The sequence below is a fragment of the Meleagris gallopavo genome, chromosome 14 (genome assembly GCF_905368555.1).
Source record: "Meleagris gallopavo chromosome 14, MGAL_WU_HG_1.1, whole genome shotgun sequence".
NCBI classification, from domain to species: Eukaryota; Metazoa; Chordata; class Aves; order Galliformes; family Phasianidae; genus Meleagris; species Meleagris gallopavo.
This window is the reverse complement of record NC_139417.1, coordinates 9397962-9414277: the sequence shown is the minus strand read 5'-3', so window position 1 is coordinate 9414277 and position 16316 is coordinate 9397962. Positions and strand designations below refer to the sequence as shown.

General features: G+C 39.6%; 1 protein-coding gene across 3 annotated transcripts in view; it reads left to right on the top strand.

Annotated features, from left to right (window-relative positions):
- KBTBD12 (kelch repeat and BTB domain containing 12) overlaps window positions 1-16316 on the top strand; it is a 52603-nt gene that overhangs the window by 16131 nt on the left and 20156 nt on the right. For 2 of the 3 annotated variants that reach the window (XM_085235955.1, XM_085235954.1), the window contains exons 4-7: window positions 4491-4611; window positions 5064-6198; window positions 7118-7388; window positions 9883-10033. In XM_085235955.1, coding sequence (XP_085092081.1) covers window positions 5129-6198; window positions 7118-7388; window positions 9883-10033 — 1492 coding nt within the window. In that variant the 5' untranslated portion in view covers window positions 4491-4611; window positions 5064-5128. The remainder of the gene's footprint in view (window positions 1-4490; window positions 4612-5063; window positions 6199-7117; window positions 7389-9882; window positions 10034-16316) is intronic. The other variant, XM_003210106.5, reaches the window with a different exon arrangement.

The following is a 16316-nucleotide window of genomic DNA, read 5'->3' as shown; positions in this document are numbered from 1 at the left end:
TTCTGACTTCAGTGACCATGTCCCCTGGCAAATCTTTTAAAGCACATTGGGGCTGGAGTTCTACAGTAGAAAGCAGTGCAGACTCTGCAGTTCCAAAATTACACAGTGACCTTAATTAGAAGGTGTAATTTTAACTTTGGTGCTTTTGAAAACCTGAGAAACCCAAATCTCTAAGTACTTAGCAACTGGTAGAATACTGAAAACTTGAGAGAAGTGAGATTTATGGTGGTGGATGAGATACACCCAAACACCAAATGTCTAATTGTCACAGGGAACTGTTTATTAGAAACATTTATCTGTATCCCCTGTCAAACCACATAGACATAAATTCTATAAAAAGAGTTGGATGCTCTCCCACTTAAGTGCTCTTCCACGCTTCTGCACTTCTCTTTCTATATTTTATCTTGCCAGAATGGATGAAAATCATTGGAGAAATAATATATAAATCAAAGCAAGAAATGTCTTGAAAGGTGACCTATGGTTTCAGGGAAAAGCTCTACCTGCAGACCAGCAGTGCTTCCCGGTTTGATCACGGATAACTGTTATTTGAATGTGCTTTTTCAGCCATTCAAACACCTGAGTGATAGAATCATTAAGGTTGGAGAAGACCTCTAAAATCATTGAGTCCAACCATCTGCTTACCATCAGTGGTGCCCACTACCTGATTTCATTTAATCCATTGATTTAATCACATTTTTTTAAGTGATATCATATGAGATCATAGCATTATTTTGTGTAGGGTGACGTATCTAAGTTATCTCCTATTAGCCCTGGGAAAAAAAAAACCAAAAAAAAACACCACAAAACATTGGGTTGACATAAAAGCAGCTACAGCACCTATCAAGAATGAATTATCACCTTATTGCCCCCTGAGTTCTTATAATTCAATTTCTCCCAGCATCTTTCCAAGAATTAGTTAAATTAGTCTATAATTCCCTGGAAGATTCCTTTCTATACCTTATTCTTGTGATATATTTTCCCTATATCAAGACTAGCATTATTATTTGCTCTTCCTCAGTACTGGGGTGAGGTTTAAAATCCACATCTTAAATGCCAGCACAGCCTCTGCAATTAACCACCCGGATTATAATGCGATTATCATCCGGGTGTTGATTTCTTCCTGGCCGTGGCTGTCAGCCAAATGTCATAATGCACACAATTAGCAGATTTACTCCCTGGCTTACTGATAACAATGGAAGCACAAATAATTCATAGGCAGAGGCATCGCTGCTTTGATGTGATTGAACTCTGATCCGCTCAGCACCTGAAGGGATGCAGGCTGAAGAAGGGTAGCCTCATTAAAGTGGAGAATAATGAAAACAAGGCAAGGAGGAAGAGGAGAAGGCAGGGATGACCCATGCTGGGCGCTGTGACCTCTATGGGGCTGGGTCCTGCAGCTCCCAGCCTCCTGCCATGGCACAGGAACATGCAAATTCCCGGGGACGTGGGGAGAGGCAAGGAAAACCCATGTCCCAGACTGAAATAATGTCTCTAATTACAAGGCTGCTTTTTTTTTTTTCCTGGGGTTAAGGGAAATTCCTGATGAGACGTTTCCATCTGGTTCGCAGTCCCTTTGCGCTGGGGCAGTTCAAAGAGGCTGCAGTGTAACTGAGAATTGAGGACAGCGTTTATTTATAGTTGGATCATAAAAGCTGGAGAGCTGAGCTCGCAGCAGTGCGCTTATTTATGTTTTAAGCAGCACCCCACTGCTGGTAAAACATGTGCTGTAGTTCTGGTGTAACATTAAGTGTGGCTCTTTGTAAGGTTCATGACACAAAGGTTAAAAAAAAAAAAAAGCAAAATTAAACTAACAAAACAGCTAACATGTAAATAAAAGTAGCAGCCAGAAGTGGAGGAAAATTAACAGTGCGGCTATGAGATGAAGTAACATCAATGGAAGATTTGTACCTGAATCCATTTTTCACAGTACAAGAAAGAAATATCCTGAAATTCTGATTCTAGTTCCTGGTAACATTACAAAGGATTTGAGCCTTGTGTGGGGCTTAGTAATGACATCCCTGCCTCTGACACCATCTCAGCACGGTGTCTCACTGCAAATTGTGTTTGTATCACATTTATCCTTTCTTTTAATATCAGTGTACTTTCTTTTTCCTCTGTAACCCAGAGGGGAAAGCAAAGCAGCTCCATTTCATTATTACCCTTTAATAGTCTTCCCAGTGATACATGGGAGAATGTTAATATCCTTCCAATGACCTCACCTAAACACTGCTAAAAGCCAAGAAAGGAGTGACAAGTTCGCAGCTAATGTAGGGGATGAAATTCTGGTTAATGAAAGGATTTATAGAATCACAGAATCGTTTGAGATGGAAGAGACCTGTAAAGGCCATCTGGTCCAACTTGAGTGATGGGTGTAGCCTATCTCCATCACTGTAACAAGAAAGGAAAAGGCTCTTTAGGAGGGTCTGTTGTGGTAGGATGAGGGGAAATGGTTTCAAGTGAGAAGAGGGAAGATTTAGACTGGATATAAGGAAGGAGGTTTTTACTGTAAGGGTAGTGAGGCAGAGGCTGCCCAGAGAGGTGGTGGGTGCCCTGTCACTGGAGACAGCCAAGGTCAGGCTGGATGGGCTCTGAGCACCTGATGGAGCTGTGGGTGTCTCTGTTCATTGCAGGTGGGCTGGACCAGATGACTCTTAAGAGTCCCTTCCAACTGAAATGATTCTATGATTTTTATGATCACATAACTAGTACCCAGAATGGTATGTGAACAGTCAACTGTGCTGTACTGCTCACACCTTAGAAGGAGATGGCTGTGAGCATTCACTGTCGAATATCCAAATCACTTCTAAATGAGCACATGGAATTTGCAAATCTACTGAACTGTGTAATCAAAGACAGTGTTACTCTTAAGAATGCTAAATTAATGGTGAAAGAAAACTTCAAGGTGGCCAGCAAAGGAAATGAAGTCATAACTCAGTTCTACACATGCTTCCTGATATGTATAGAAGTCTGAAAAAGATGGTGCTGATTAATCATCTCACTTGTTCTTCACACTGGAAATGCACATTTTGTCCATTACAGAGAAGGTAGGGGATGTGTGAAGTTACAGGATCAAAAAGAGAAAGCAGAGAAGTTGATCTTTTTGGAGAAGGAAGCTTGGTTATTTCAGATTGTTGAACTTGATTGAGGACTTATTTGTAGTGAACACTTTCATCAAGCTGGAGAATGAGCAGCCCAGTGAATGGCAGTACAGCTCAGCTGCTTGAGATACGTGTACTCATAACATGATCTTTCAGTTATGGAGTAGTCCCTTTATCAAAACGCAGTGAAAACCAAACATCATAACGTAATAAAATAGCTAGAGGGGAAAACAACAATTGGCCATCTAATTACCACAAAGGATTAAGAAAAGAACATCTGTTTCAAAAAAGGCTTATGTTGAATGTAAAGACTGCTCCATAGGCAGTCGATGAAGAACTAAGACCTAAGGTTTCTTGAATTTCATTTTAGTGCAGCAGGAAAAAAAATCTACATTCAACATCACTTTATTTTTTGTGCAAAATTTATTATCTTTTATTGATTTTAGATATTACCGTAAGAGCTCAGAGCCTGGCCGACATACAGATTGTGAAATTAATATTTTGTCTTCCAATTCCATTTTAAAAAACCTGATAATAACCCAGATTCATGTCTCAGATGTGTTTTTTCTAGTTCCAAATTTAGAATATGGAAAGAATTGACAAAAATTAAGGAAATGTGAGTCTTCACGCATGCCTAGCTTTTAATTTAGCACTCAAAGTGAGGAATCTATTTAATTTGCTAAAATAGAATGATGACCACTTCCAAAAACAACTGGACAGCTAAAAGAGTAGGACTGAAATTTACAATATAGCTGCAGTTATCCTCTTCCTCTTTGGAAATAACTGTAGTATTTAAATTCTTTTGGTCTAATTCTATAGAAAAATCAGATGTCAAAGAATTTCATATAATCATTTTCTATGTTGATTCAGACTTCTTTAATGAAATATTTTATGCTTTCCAGATTAGAGAAAGCAAGCTCAATCTGTCATACCAGATCCCGATGCTGCAAATTTTAAGCTAGTGAGGAATGTTACTCATTTGAGTGGTCTCATTAAGCAATACACACCATGCTACAAATGTGTTTCAAACATGGTTATACCATAGCTTTAGGACTCGTCTGAGCATCAGTGATTCATGACATGATTCCTTAATGCATTTCTGCCACAGAACTGTCTCATTACCACATGAGAGGCAAAAACTGTGAGGAACTGATATCCCTCAAGTGATGGGTAGGCTTTATTCTCCTATTGACAGCTTTTTCACTGCACCTCACATTCTGGCTAATCTGAAAGCTCGTGAGGTTCACTGAAGGGCCCTGGATCCTTCTACAGATTGCCAGGGAACTGGGTTGCACCAGTGGCTTTATTTTCCATTGCTTTGCAGGGGTGTAGATCACTGTAAAAAGTAATGAGAGAAGCAAGTCTGATGTTCTTTTTCTTTTTTTATTTTAGTCTTGTGAAAGTCTTGAAGTCCCTCACTAGACAAAACTCCTAGTCTGAATGGATCTGTGAACACTGAAAAGGCACTGCTCCATCCCACTACCCAACCTAAGGGAGAAATTGAGAATACAGGGTATTTCAGCACTGAAGCATTGACTAATTTCCTTAGGGTGCATGTGAAAGACAAAACTTGAATATCCCAGTGAGTTACAGCCCGACCTTGAGTTTATTAAAGTCAGGGGAAATCTTTCACTTGATTTTAATAGAAGAGGAGAAGGAAAAGAGGGAGAAGGCGGCTGGAAAAGGATCATTTTGAAGGGAAATTTTCTTTGATTAATCACAAAACTCCTGGGGAGGTATTGAATATTAAATTGAATATTAATGGTCATTTGGAGTGTTGATTTGTTGTTTTTTTTTAAGCCCTGGAGATCTTCATCATGAGTTCTTAGCATAATTTTACATACTATTCGTATATTACTAGTTTAGGGCACCCTCTACAGAATGATTTATCTTTAGAAATGAACAGTAATATTAATTTGCCTAGTAATTTCTTCTTATTGAACTATATTACCCTTCTGTCTCTAGAAACATACTGGATGAAGACCTTGAATTCCAAGGAGATCTAAAAAGAGAAAGTTTGGCGATTAAGCATGGATCATAGGACTGAGGAGAAAAGAAAGCAACGCCATAGCTTGACTTTACTGGAACAAGTAAAAAGAATGAAAGAATCATCAGAGATAGTTGATGTTGTGCTAGTTGCCGAAGGTGAGAAATTTCCCTGCCATAAGGTGGTACTGGCTGCCTTCAGTTCTTACTTCAAAGCCATGTTTACCTGTGGCTTGGTCGAATGCACTCAAAGAGAAGTGGTACTCTATGACATCTCAGCAGAGAGTGTGTCTGTAATACTCAATTACATGTACAGTGCGGATTTGCACCTCACTAACCAGAACGTGCAGACTGTTGCTCTGGCGTCGTATTTCATGCAGATGGAAGATGTTTTCAGCTTGTGTCAAAAGTACATGATGGACCACATGGATGCTTCCAATTGTGTGGGCATCTACTACTTTGCAAACCATATTGGAGCAGAAGATTTATGCGATCAAGCAAAGAGGTACTTATATCAGCACTTTGCTGAGGTGAGCTTACAGGAAGAAATATTGGAGATTGAAGTCCAGCAGCTGTTGACTCTTATAAAATCAGATGATCTGAATGTTTCCAGGGAGGAAAGCATTCTGGACCTTGTCATTAGATGGGTGAATCACAGCAGAAAGTCGCGTGCAGAACATCTTATCAAGCTCTTGAAGGAAGTGAGACTGGTACTGGTCAGCCCTTCCTTTCTCATGGAAGCTCGCAAAAGGAACACAGTGATTCTGTGCAATTCAGAATGCAATGATATGTTTGAGGAAGCGTTGAAAAGCATCAAACTAGCCACTCACCCTTCTCTCAGCTTGCGATATGGCATGGAGACTACTGATCTCTTACTCTGCATCGGCAACAATTCGCTTGGCATTAGGTCAAGACATGGGAGCTATGCAGATGCCAGTTTCTGCTACGCTCCTGCAACACAAAAGACTTACTTCATTTCCTCTCCAAAGTATGGAGAGGGTTTAGGAAGTGTTTGCAGTGGTGTTGTCACTGAGAATAATGATATTATTGTGGCAGGAGAGGCAAGCGCCGCCAAAATGTCTAGACAAAAAAACAGGAACATTGAAATTTATAGGTGTGTACCCTGTCAGAAATTCCCTGATTATTTACAAATTTTAAGTCCAAAAAATGTCTCTGAGATCAAGAAAAGACCATTACACAAAGCATTCTTTACCTGAGAGTTGTCCCAGAGATTTCAACTAATCAGTTTGTCACAACTGATCTTCATGGTACAAGGAATTATATATCTAAAACCAAATCCCTGTGCTTTTTCTCCTGAAAGAAGGAGGGTTTACCATAGTGGAATCTTTGTGTAAATAAGCTTGATTAGATTCTGCTTTGTTGTATGTGGATTCTATATTCTCCCAGTACAAAGCTCCACGTATTACTAAGGTTCTCTTTTTGAGTCTGTAGTGGGGGTAAATGTGTCAAGTGAATGACCTAAGGAATCCAGTAGGGGAGAGCTAACAGTCTTATCTGAGTAATCCATGTTGATGCTCAGAGATGAAAAGACAGACTGGTAATTTAAATCTCCTTCTATTTCACTCAAGTCTTTTTCAGATGAGCCCATTTTAAAGACAGCCATAGCTTTTCTGGATTAAAGACAGAATTAAAAATAACTTTTTTTTTTTCAAACACAGGTACCTGAATTTAAAGAAGTAAATCCCTACAGGTCAGATAAAGTAGCTCTATTTTCAGCTGTGCTCAACTTTTGCTCTTCCCACTAACTTCAGTGGGGAACAGTTACTGAACAGCACGTGCAGAAAAAAAGGGTCAAATATCTTTGAAAGAATGCTTAAAATCGGGATGCCTAATACTAAAAATGCTTGATTTGCAAACAATGAGGCCAATTGTATAAACTCTCTATGAAGGAGAAAGCTCCTCTTGTCATCACATCACTGAATAATCATTGAAGATGAAGGGGATAACATTTGTAAACAATCATATGAGACCACACTGAACCATGACATTTACAGCTTTGAATTTCCCTACAGATACCACCAGCGAGGAAATCAATTTTGGCACAGCCTGTGCACCGCTCAGTTCCGTGAACTCTATGCATTGGGCACTGTCCATAACGATCTCTATGTGATCGGAGGGCAAATGAAAGTCAAAAATCAATATGTGGTCACAAACTGCATGGAGAAGTACTCCATGGAGCGAGGTACCTGGAGAACCACAGCACCTCTGCCAGTGCCATTAGCCTGCCATGCAGTGGTGACAATGAAGAACAAGCTCTACGTGCTGGGTGGCTGGACACCACAGGTTGAGAAAAGTGCCAGTCATGTTTCGGGAAAACGTTTGCTTTTTATGTTGTACAATTTCATGGTGCTGCTTGCATGGAAAAATAAATTGCTCACATTGTTTGACATCTTTTCTAGGAAAACCAAATGGTAAAGAGGAATAATATTCATATTAAGTCATTCTCACTGAAAATACCAACTTCAAGAAGGGCAGTTCATTCATGAAGACATGCTCAGTGAGCAAGATTTTTAAAAGATTGTTTAACAGCAACAACAAGCAAACAACACCTCACCTCTCCCTCCCTCTCCACCTCCCCCTCCGAACAAAAAAAAAAAAAACCAACCAAAAACAAAACCAACACTTCCTTATATCCTGTCTAAATCTCTTTTAGTTTGAAGCCATTTCCTCTTGTCCTATCAAATGCCTATTTGGCATTTTTTTTGTCATTACAGACTGAAAAATTGATTAACTTCAGTTTTTCCTCTTCCTATACACTCTCCTTTTAATTTTGCTGAGTATCCGTAAGTAATGTTCTTTAAACAATATAGAGCTCCTTAACCAAGCCCTCTATTCAAAAGCCATGTACCTATGTAAATTTCAAGGCCAGATTTACATTTGAAATTTCCCTCAGCGTTTCAGGAAAATTTATTGGTTATCTAATATTTATTTATTTGGTTTTTATCATATTTTAAATGAAAAGTTGAGGCATTCTCTGGAAAAGAGATTCCTTTTATCCACTCATTTTTTGTTTCAGTTGCGTTGCTTGGCCTTATGATGTTTTAACAGGAGTTTCCAGTAGGGCCACAGATGTCATTTTCAGTAGAACAGGTAATACACAGAATTATGCTACGAGGCAGGTGAGTATCAGGAACAGGAACAGTGCTTTCTCTCTCCAGTCATTCCCAGTGTGAAAGATGCTTTTTAAGAGTTTAATTAATTCTTATTTACTGCTCAGTGAAGTTTAGTTTTGGGCATTTAAGAAAAATAAAAACCATGTATTTGACAGTGATGTAGAGCACCTGTAATTGTTACTGCCAACTATAGTACTTTCAGACTGTCATCACATCTCATTGGTTTGTGATCACTTGAAATATATTACTGTTTGAAGTGCTCAGATGAGATGTATTCAGCAAACAGGATTTCCAGCTCTTTGGATATTTAGAGTGCTGAAGTCCCCAGAGGAGACAACGGAAAGATCAGAGAGCTTTTCTCATACTAAAACAACAGAGCAAGGACACCTTGCTGTTTAAAGAAGTCAATTATGAGAACAGGTTTAATGCAGAAACAATCTGTCCACTAAAAGAGAAAGAAAGAAAATTTGAACTGGAGGATATAAAAACACAAATGTGGAAGTGAGATCCAGCTTTGTCTGTCTTAACAGATCTCCAGAACAGATTGAAAGGGGAGAAAATGGTTTAGATGCACAAGCTAAAAGCACTAACCCAATGTTAGCTTTAAAAAATCACCTGGGAAATGCCTAAAATTCATACCTGACAATCAGCACGTGTACATAACAGCGTGTGAGTGTGAGTTCATACAAAGGCAGTCTGCAGATGAGTGGACTAATGCTAATTGTCTCAACACTACAGCTTTGTAACAGAGCAAATTGTCACGTGTGTCATCGCAGAAATGATGTAGGATGTGAATTTAGAGCATGTCAGATGGTGTCTGCTCTTAAGTATATGCTCACTCTGTATTGAAAATACAGTTTACTTCTTTCTCAGTGAATAAATCAGTATTTCACACCTATCATGGAGAAAAATGTGTCCCTGGGCACTCTAATGGAGTAATCAAGAGGTTATATATTGCCTGTTAGTTTGACTTCTGCTGTTCTGTACGTTATATCATAGAATCACAGTATCATTAAGGTTGGAAAAGATATCTGAAATCATTCTAGTCCAATTGTCCACTTACCACCAATATTGCCCACTAACTGCATCCCACGAAACCATTTCCATCAGTGCTAGAAATGTATTTTTGGAGTGTAAAAGAACAAGCAAAGCAAGGACACATAAACGAGCTTTACGAGTAAGCAAAGTAGTCCTCTCTAGTGAAAACTTTAATCTTGGATGGTTTCAGAATTCTCACCACAAAGCCTACTGCATGCAGCCAAAGCATCCTGCGTATGGCCTGAATAACAATGAAAGTAGAAATTCAACCATTAGCAGGAGAAAAGATATAGCAACCTTTTCCCTCTATTACTAGTAGTACTTCATAGGAGCCTTGTAGAAGAGGGGGGCCAGAGTTGGGCCCATGAATGTATTGTAATTTGTCAGATCCTTAGCGTTATTGCTACAGAATATGAATTCTCTGTTATTCATTTGCCTTCCGCAGTGTACTCACAGCCACAAGTCAGGGGTGCTGTTAAACCGTCCTGCATGCGCATCACTTCGCAGCTGTAATTGATGTGTTTATGTTATTTATCTGCCCATCTGTCTGCTGTGATTAATTGCATGCAGGCTGTGTGGAGGGCTCCAAATGTTGTATTATTATATGGCTGTCATATTTCATACAGATGGATCTGCCTGACGATGAGCCGGATCGATTAAGTAACAGAATGTTTCAGTACGACCCAGGCCGAGACAAATGGACAGAGTGTGCACCAATGAAGTACTCCAAATACCACTTCAGCACAGCCGTGGTCAACAGTGAGATTTATGTCTTGGGTAAGAGGAAAGAGATTTTTAACAGATAGCACCATGACTTTGTCTTTTTTCCAGCAATTTGCTTCTGTGAAGAAAAATATCTCACCCTTTGCTATGTACTGTAGGACAAAGTATGTTGGATTAAATGGATGGTATTTTTTGGGATCTATTTCTTCCCTACATAATTTCTTCCTTCCTTAATGCTTGAGGATTAAAATAAGTGAATGCTTAGTGTTCTGAATTAACATAAGAAAGGTACTTTGTTTTTAAACTACTTTTCTTTGGAGTGCTGATGGGAACTGTAAATAATAATACATTTTAGAGGATGAGTAGAGAAGCCCTGACAGCATCATTTCACAGGTGAACAGTGGGAAGCTAACATGCCCCATGCCAAGAAGGAATGGCATAAGGAAAAAAGAGAATTTGGATATCCCAGACAAAACCAAAATGGTTTGTAGATTCTGATAAAATTCAGTGAATCATTCTCTTCCACCTCTCTTCCACCCAACTCAATGCAGTGCATTTTTTTGGAAAGCCTGAATCTCTCACTCTGTTATTTTTTAAATCAAACTTTTCAGTTTTTTCATTTCAAAACAGAAGTTTGACCAAAAGTTTTAAGAGTTTTGTGGAAGAGTTCAGCAATCTCCTATCCCCAAATCTTTTGTCCCAGAATAATTCTTGGCATGTCCCCAGTTCTGCAGTTCATCCATAACATGACTCTTCTCTAAAGCAATTCCTTATGGCCCCTCTGCCCAAGTCAGTAGAAAGAACATCACCTGCTTTTAAACACTACTAGACAGCTCGGAAAAGCAATTCAGAAGGAATTTTATGGAGAGAAAATGATGGTGAAAGGCAGGAAATGGCAGCCAGAGAAAAAAGACATTGTGGGCACTGGCAATGATATGGGAAAAAAAGCTGAAGGGGCATTTTGGAAAGAAAATAGGAAATACAAAGTTAAATAAGCAAGTAGGAGAAGTATTAGAGATAGATGCATTGCTGGAAAGTGCTTGAAGAACAGAGAGAGAAGTTTGTGCAATTACTCCACAGGTGAGCTGTTGGTTGTTGATGTCCTTCCATGCTTCCAAGGTCAGCAGCATTGGAAATGAAGAAGGTAACAATCACATCAGTATCCTGAAATCCCTTCTGCTTCAAACTATGGCTTACAAGCTTATCAAAGTGAACGCAATGGATGCAGACTTATGAAATCAACATGCTTAATATATAAGAAGCATTCTTGTTTTGGCTCAGTAATCATAAACCACGTACAATGGAGAGTGTTCCTAACATAACTCAAAGGAAGTATTTTGCAGTGGGTATGTTTAAGAAAAGTGTCTGTTAAGTAGAAAGGGTAAATTGCATTAACACAGCATTTGCCTTTTAGAGAAACTTCTTTCTCTTATGATTCTGGGAGATCAGGATCTTAAGAGACAGAGAGACACACAGGGACAAGCAGGAGAAAGGAAGAAAAGCAAGCATGGAAAAGAGAGCTTCACAAACAGAAAAATATTATTGTCAAAAGTTGACAATCTGTAAACTTCAGTATGCTCTTAAATAATGAATTGAACATTCAGGTTGAAAGGTGCATAAAAAATGAGGAAGTTCCATCCTCTGTAAGGGTTAAATATACATAGTTTTTGTGTTCTCAGTGTTTGTTCTGTTGGAGAAATGTAAATCTGGGGTAACTCTCAAGAAGATTTTTAGAAAGTTTGTGCTACTTTCACCCCTGTGTATGTGAACCTGCCTCTGCTTCGATGCTGTGTCCCCTGCAAGGTGTGACTGCAGCAAACACAGACACAAATGAGTTCACATCAAGCAGCACAAATGCAGAGAAGACATTTTGACAAAGGTCTGGGCTGTTTTCACAAACTCCTGTTTGCCTATTTCCTCTTATTTTCACAAAACTCGTGAGGGCTCTAATGTTAATAAACCTGTAAAATTTGGCTGAAACTGACCAATGGAGTCAAAAGCTGTGAGAGGAAGACAAACTAATGTAAGCAAAAAGAACACCCCTACTGTGGGTAATTGCATATGCCTTGTTTCCTGAGGAAATCAAATAATTTTGCAGCTCATTTTTTAATTGAAAAATAAACCTGACATGGAGCCAAAAATGTTTTCTCGTCAAATTCTCCCCTTGGATATGCAGATTTGAATCCACATTTTCTCTTTTGGTGGAAGTGAACATTTTTCTCTTAAAGTTAAGAAGACAATGTGGATGGTAAATGCTAGCTGTCACAGTCTGAAAACTGTAGTTTGTAGTCTGAAAGTCAGTTAGTAGTCTGAAAAATTTTCCAAGGCCTCTAAAAATGATGAAGCATCTTCCCATAGAACTCTGTCTGGAAACCGCAGTGCAGTCACTGATACTGAAATCTTATTCTGCTGCTATTGCACACAGTCTCTGCCCCAGCTGTAAACTTGCATGGCAAAAACCTGGCACAGAAAAGATTCAGTTCCAGGTTCATTCATGTTGACAAAGGCTTGCTAGCTTGTGAATTCTCAGACTGTTGTGCTGAGAAGTGGGTATAGTTTTCCTCTGGAAACTATTGCGATGGTATACCCAGCTGGGTATGTGTAGCACCAAAAGGAATACAGTGAAAGCATTCTAAATCTGGCTGATGTGGCACACTTCTCTGCCATTCAGGAGAGGATGATAAGGACTGAGGTTGGCACTGACAGACCAAAGAATACCAACTGCCATGAGGATGGTAAGACCATTGTAGGCTGTTCAAAGCTGTGGATCGCTCAGACTGTGTCTTAATAGTGTTACACATCATAAGAGTCTAAAGAGATGCTGCCAAGGGCAATTTGTTCAAAGAGATATGTTCTGAAGAGGGTCACAGCCTGTAGATCGTCTTCAGGCAGTGAGTTCAGAGACATCTGTGCTCAGACATAATTGTTAAGCTTTTATTCTACAGATCAGCAAGACTTTTGTAGAGCTTCTACCCTTGCCTTTTATACAGCTTTTCATTCAAAATGGGGATTTCTCATGGTGAAGTGTGTGCACAGAACCTGAACATCTAACAGGCTCCCACATAACCCAGTGTGTGGGACATTCATTGAAGGGACAGTTGAGAAGCATGCTCCATAGCAACACTTGCATTCCCACAAGCGTCACCCACTTCTCGTGTAAGACTTGTTGTAATGCACAGCTTTTAGCTGGGTACATAAAGACATCCTGCAGGTAGACATGAGTGAGGGTAAAGAGGTAATGGCCTCAAGTTGCACCAAGGGAGGTTCAGGTTGGATATCAGGAAAAATTTCTTCTCAGAAAGAGTGGTATTGGCACAGGCTGCACAGGGAGTGGTGGAGTCCCCATCCCTGGAGGTGTTCAAGAACTGTGGAGATACGGCATGGAGGGACGTGGTTGAGGACATGGTGGGGGTGGGCTGGGGTTGGACTTGGTGATCTTTGTGGTCTTTTCCAATCTTAACAATTCTAAGATTCTGTGACTTCTTTCAAGCATCTCTGAGCAGATATTTTAAAATGATGTATGTTTGTCAATTCTTTCAAGGAGGATCTCTGTTTTTCCCATAAAGTTTGTACAGGTCTCAGCACATTCAGGATTAAGCATAAATGAAAAATCACCTCACAAAGGACTAATCCTCTCTAATATATCTGATGTATGAATCCAAGTTCTATCTAAATGTGAAGCAAAAAGCATAGATGGAACGCTAGTTTTGAATGAGAAAAAGTGACGGCCTACTTGATCTGAGTGTACTTTTTGCTGTGATCCACGTAGGTGTAAACCTGTAGTAAGCAGTCTTTTGATTTCAGTGGTGTTGTGTTAGACTCATTTTGTTCTAACCAGAGCAGCATCTGATGCTTATCCATTGAAGTGTTGGGTTTTGAAAATTCCTGTTGGCACAGAACGTAAAGTACGCAGTCACTGTCCAAAAACCCTTCCCAGCCTAATTGCCAACACCAGTGTGTAAAGCCCTAATGATTTAATGGAATTATTCTAGAGTCACACTTATGGGAGGAAAATGAGAAATTGATTAGCGTTTTTTTGTCTCAGTAATAGCACTGTGCAGGAACTTGTACCATGTGTCTTAATCAGCAGTCCTGCAATATAATTGTTGTGTAATATTCCTAGAGAATCCTATGTTATTTATACAGCGTACATAAGCCTTAAAAGAAAATGAATGGTATTTCCTAAGGCTTAAAATCCTTTCTCCTTTTCATCCCATTTGACTGTCTTAGCTCTTTCTCTCCATATTTTCCCAGGAACATAACTATATTCATTGGAAAGCCCAAGAAAGAGCAGTATTGTGTTCTTAATGACAGAGGCAATTGAGATACTTTTGGAAGAAAACCAGAGGGGAGGGCTCTATTTAAGGTCATGCATCTTAATCTCTTGCTTAAAAAAAAATATCCTTTGCAGCTAAGACTCTGAAAACTCATTGCAGCCAATGGATAAATTGGGAAGATTTATCCAAATGAACCATTTGAATGCTATGTTCATTAGCTTATAATGAAATGCATTCTGCATAACTGCTGTCTCTGAAATATGGGTCACTGATAAAAATATTGAACCACCACAACAGCCTTAACCATGTGTCGCTTTTATGTTATGTAATTCCTGCTTTAAAAATAAGAACATATAGAAGAACTTAAACGGGAAATCCTATTAGTGAAGATTTAGGAATCAAAGAATTTTTGTTTATCCTCTTTAGCCTGGCATCCCACCTCTTTAAAACTTGTTTGGTGTTTTTTCCCCAAGTTCTTGCCAAAAGCTTCTCTTAAAAGTTTTAAGCAATTAAATGAAGTTCAGTTAAGAACTGAAAGTCTCGGTCATAAAATACTTATTTGAATATGCATTTTGGGGTCTCCTTGGAAAGGAAAGCTTGTGTAGGAGGGAATGGAAGGAGCCATTTTAGCTTTCAGGTTTGAGTATTAGCCATGAATTTGAATAACACCTTCTTCTAAAATAAATGTGCCTATTTTTAGATATGCTTTGGACTTCTGACAAGTAGCAGATTACAGGTCTGATTCTGCTCTGCTGTACCTGTGCCACAGTCTGCAGTGCCTGTGTACAGGAAGGGATGAAAAAGCCAAATTTGATTTGATATAAGAGATCAGAAATGCTCCCCACTCACTTAAAAATAATTAAAGGAAACAAGAACAAGGCACTATGGGAGAAAAGAAGGAGCTGAAACTGAAATGTTCACCGTACTGAGGAAGACAATTGGCTGGTGTTTTTTTTTTTTTTTTTTTCAGCTATGCTTCTAATCAATCTTCTGCCCTTGTGCCTTTTACAAACTGCATTACATCATCTGCTTTGCTCTGTGTAAGTAAAGAATGACAGCACTTCTCATCTCTGGAAGTGCCTGCCAGGAAAGGCTTTATAGCTCCCTCATTTCTCCAGGAATCCAGTTACACAGCCTTGCTTCTTGAGGGAGTGAGCGAGCAATGGAAGTGCTGAGACTCTCAGCTTGAGTGCTGTTAAAGAGTAATGAAGGGAAATGTTACATAAGAGATTCACGCTATTAAGCCCATTGTGCTTCTAGAGATCAATTTAATAGTGAATTATTTTACGGGAGGCAAAGGAGAGCATGAGTTTAGATTTCACTTGCATGTTAGAGAATTACTCTTTTTTTTTTTCCAACCAAGTCACAGAAATGATAGTAAGAAAAAATATTGCTCTGTATTGTGATCTGAGTATTTAATTATATGGCAAAGGATCCCAGTATCAGTGCCCTGATCTCCATCACCCTGACCAGCCTCACCTGGGGCCTCCACCCACACCCTCTGCCTGTAGGTCCATGGGCACTATTTAAGCACAGGGCTGGGAAGTCATTAAATTTTCATCCCCTTCTTTTTGCCTGATGATTTTTGGGCTGTTGGTGGACCCTTTGCAGTTACCTGCTTGTGCATCTATGCCCCAATGGTGAGCTCACTGTGTTGCCTGGGACAAGCTTCCCTTTGGGAGTAGCTCTGAATGTTTCTCTGATATGCTGCTGTAGCTGAGGGATGCGGATCATGCTTAATTTAAGCTGTCTTTAAGTGGGGGGACCAAGTTACCTTTAATGCTCAGTTCCTAGCACCCAAACCCTAAGGGCAGTGAGGCACTGGCAAAGGCTGCCCAGAGAAGTGGTGGGTGTCCTGACCTTGGGAACACCCGAGATCAGGCTGTATGGGCTCTTAGCACCTGATGGAGCTGTAGGTGTCCCTTTTCATTGCAGGGGTATTGGATTAGATGGCCTTCAAGGGTTCCTTCCAACTCAAACAATTCTATGCACATATATTCATGTATGAAGAACTGATTTCCTTTGCATCTACTGAGCTTATTTTTGCTAGTGACTACCAC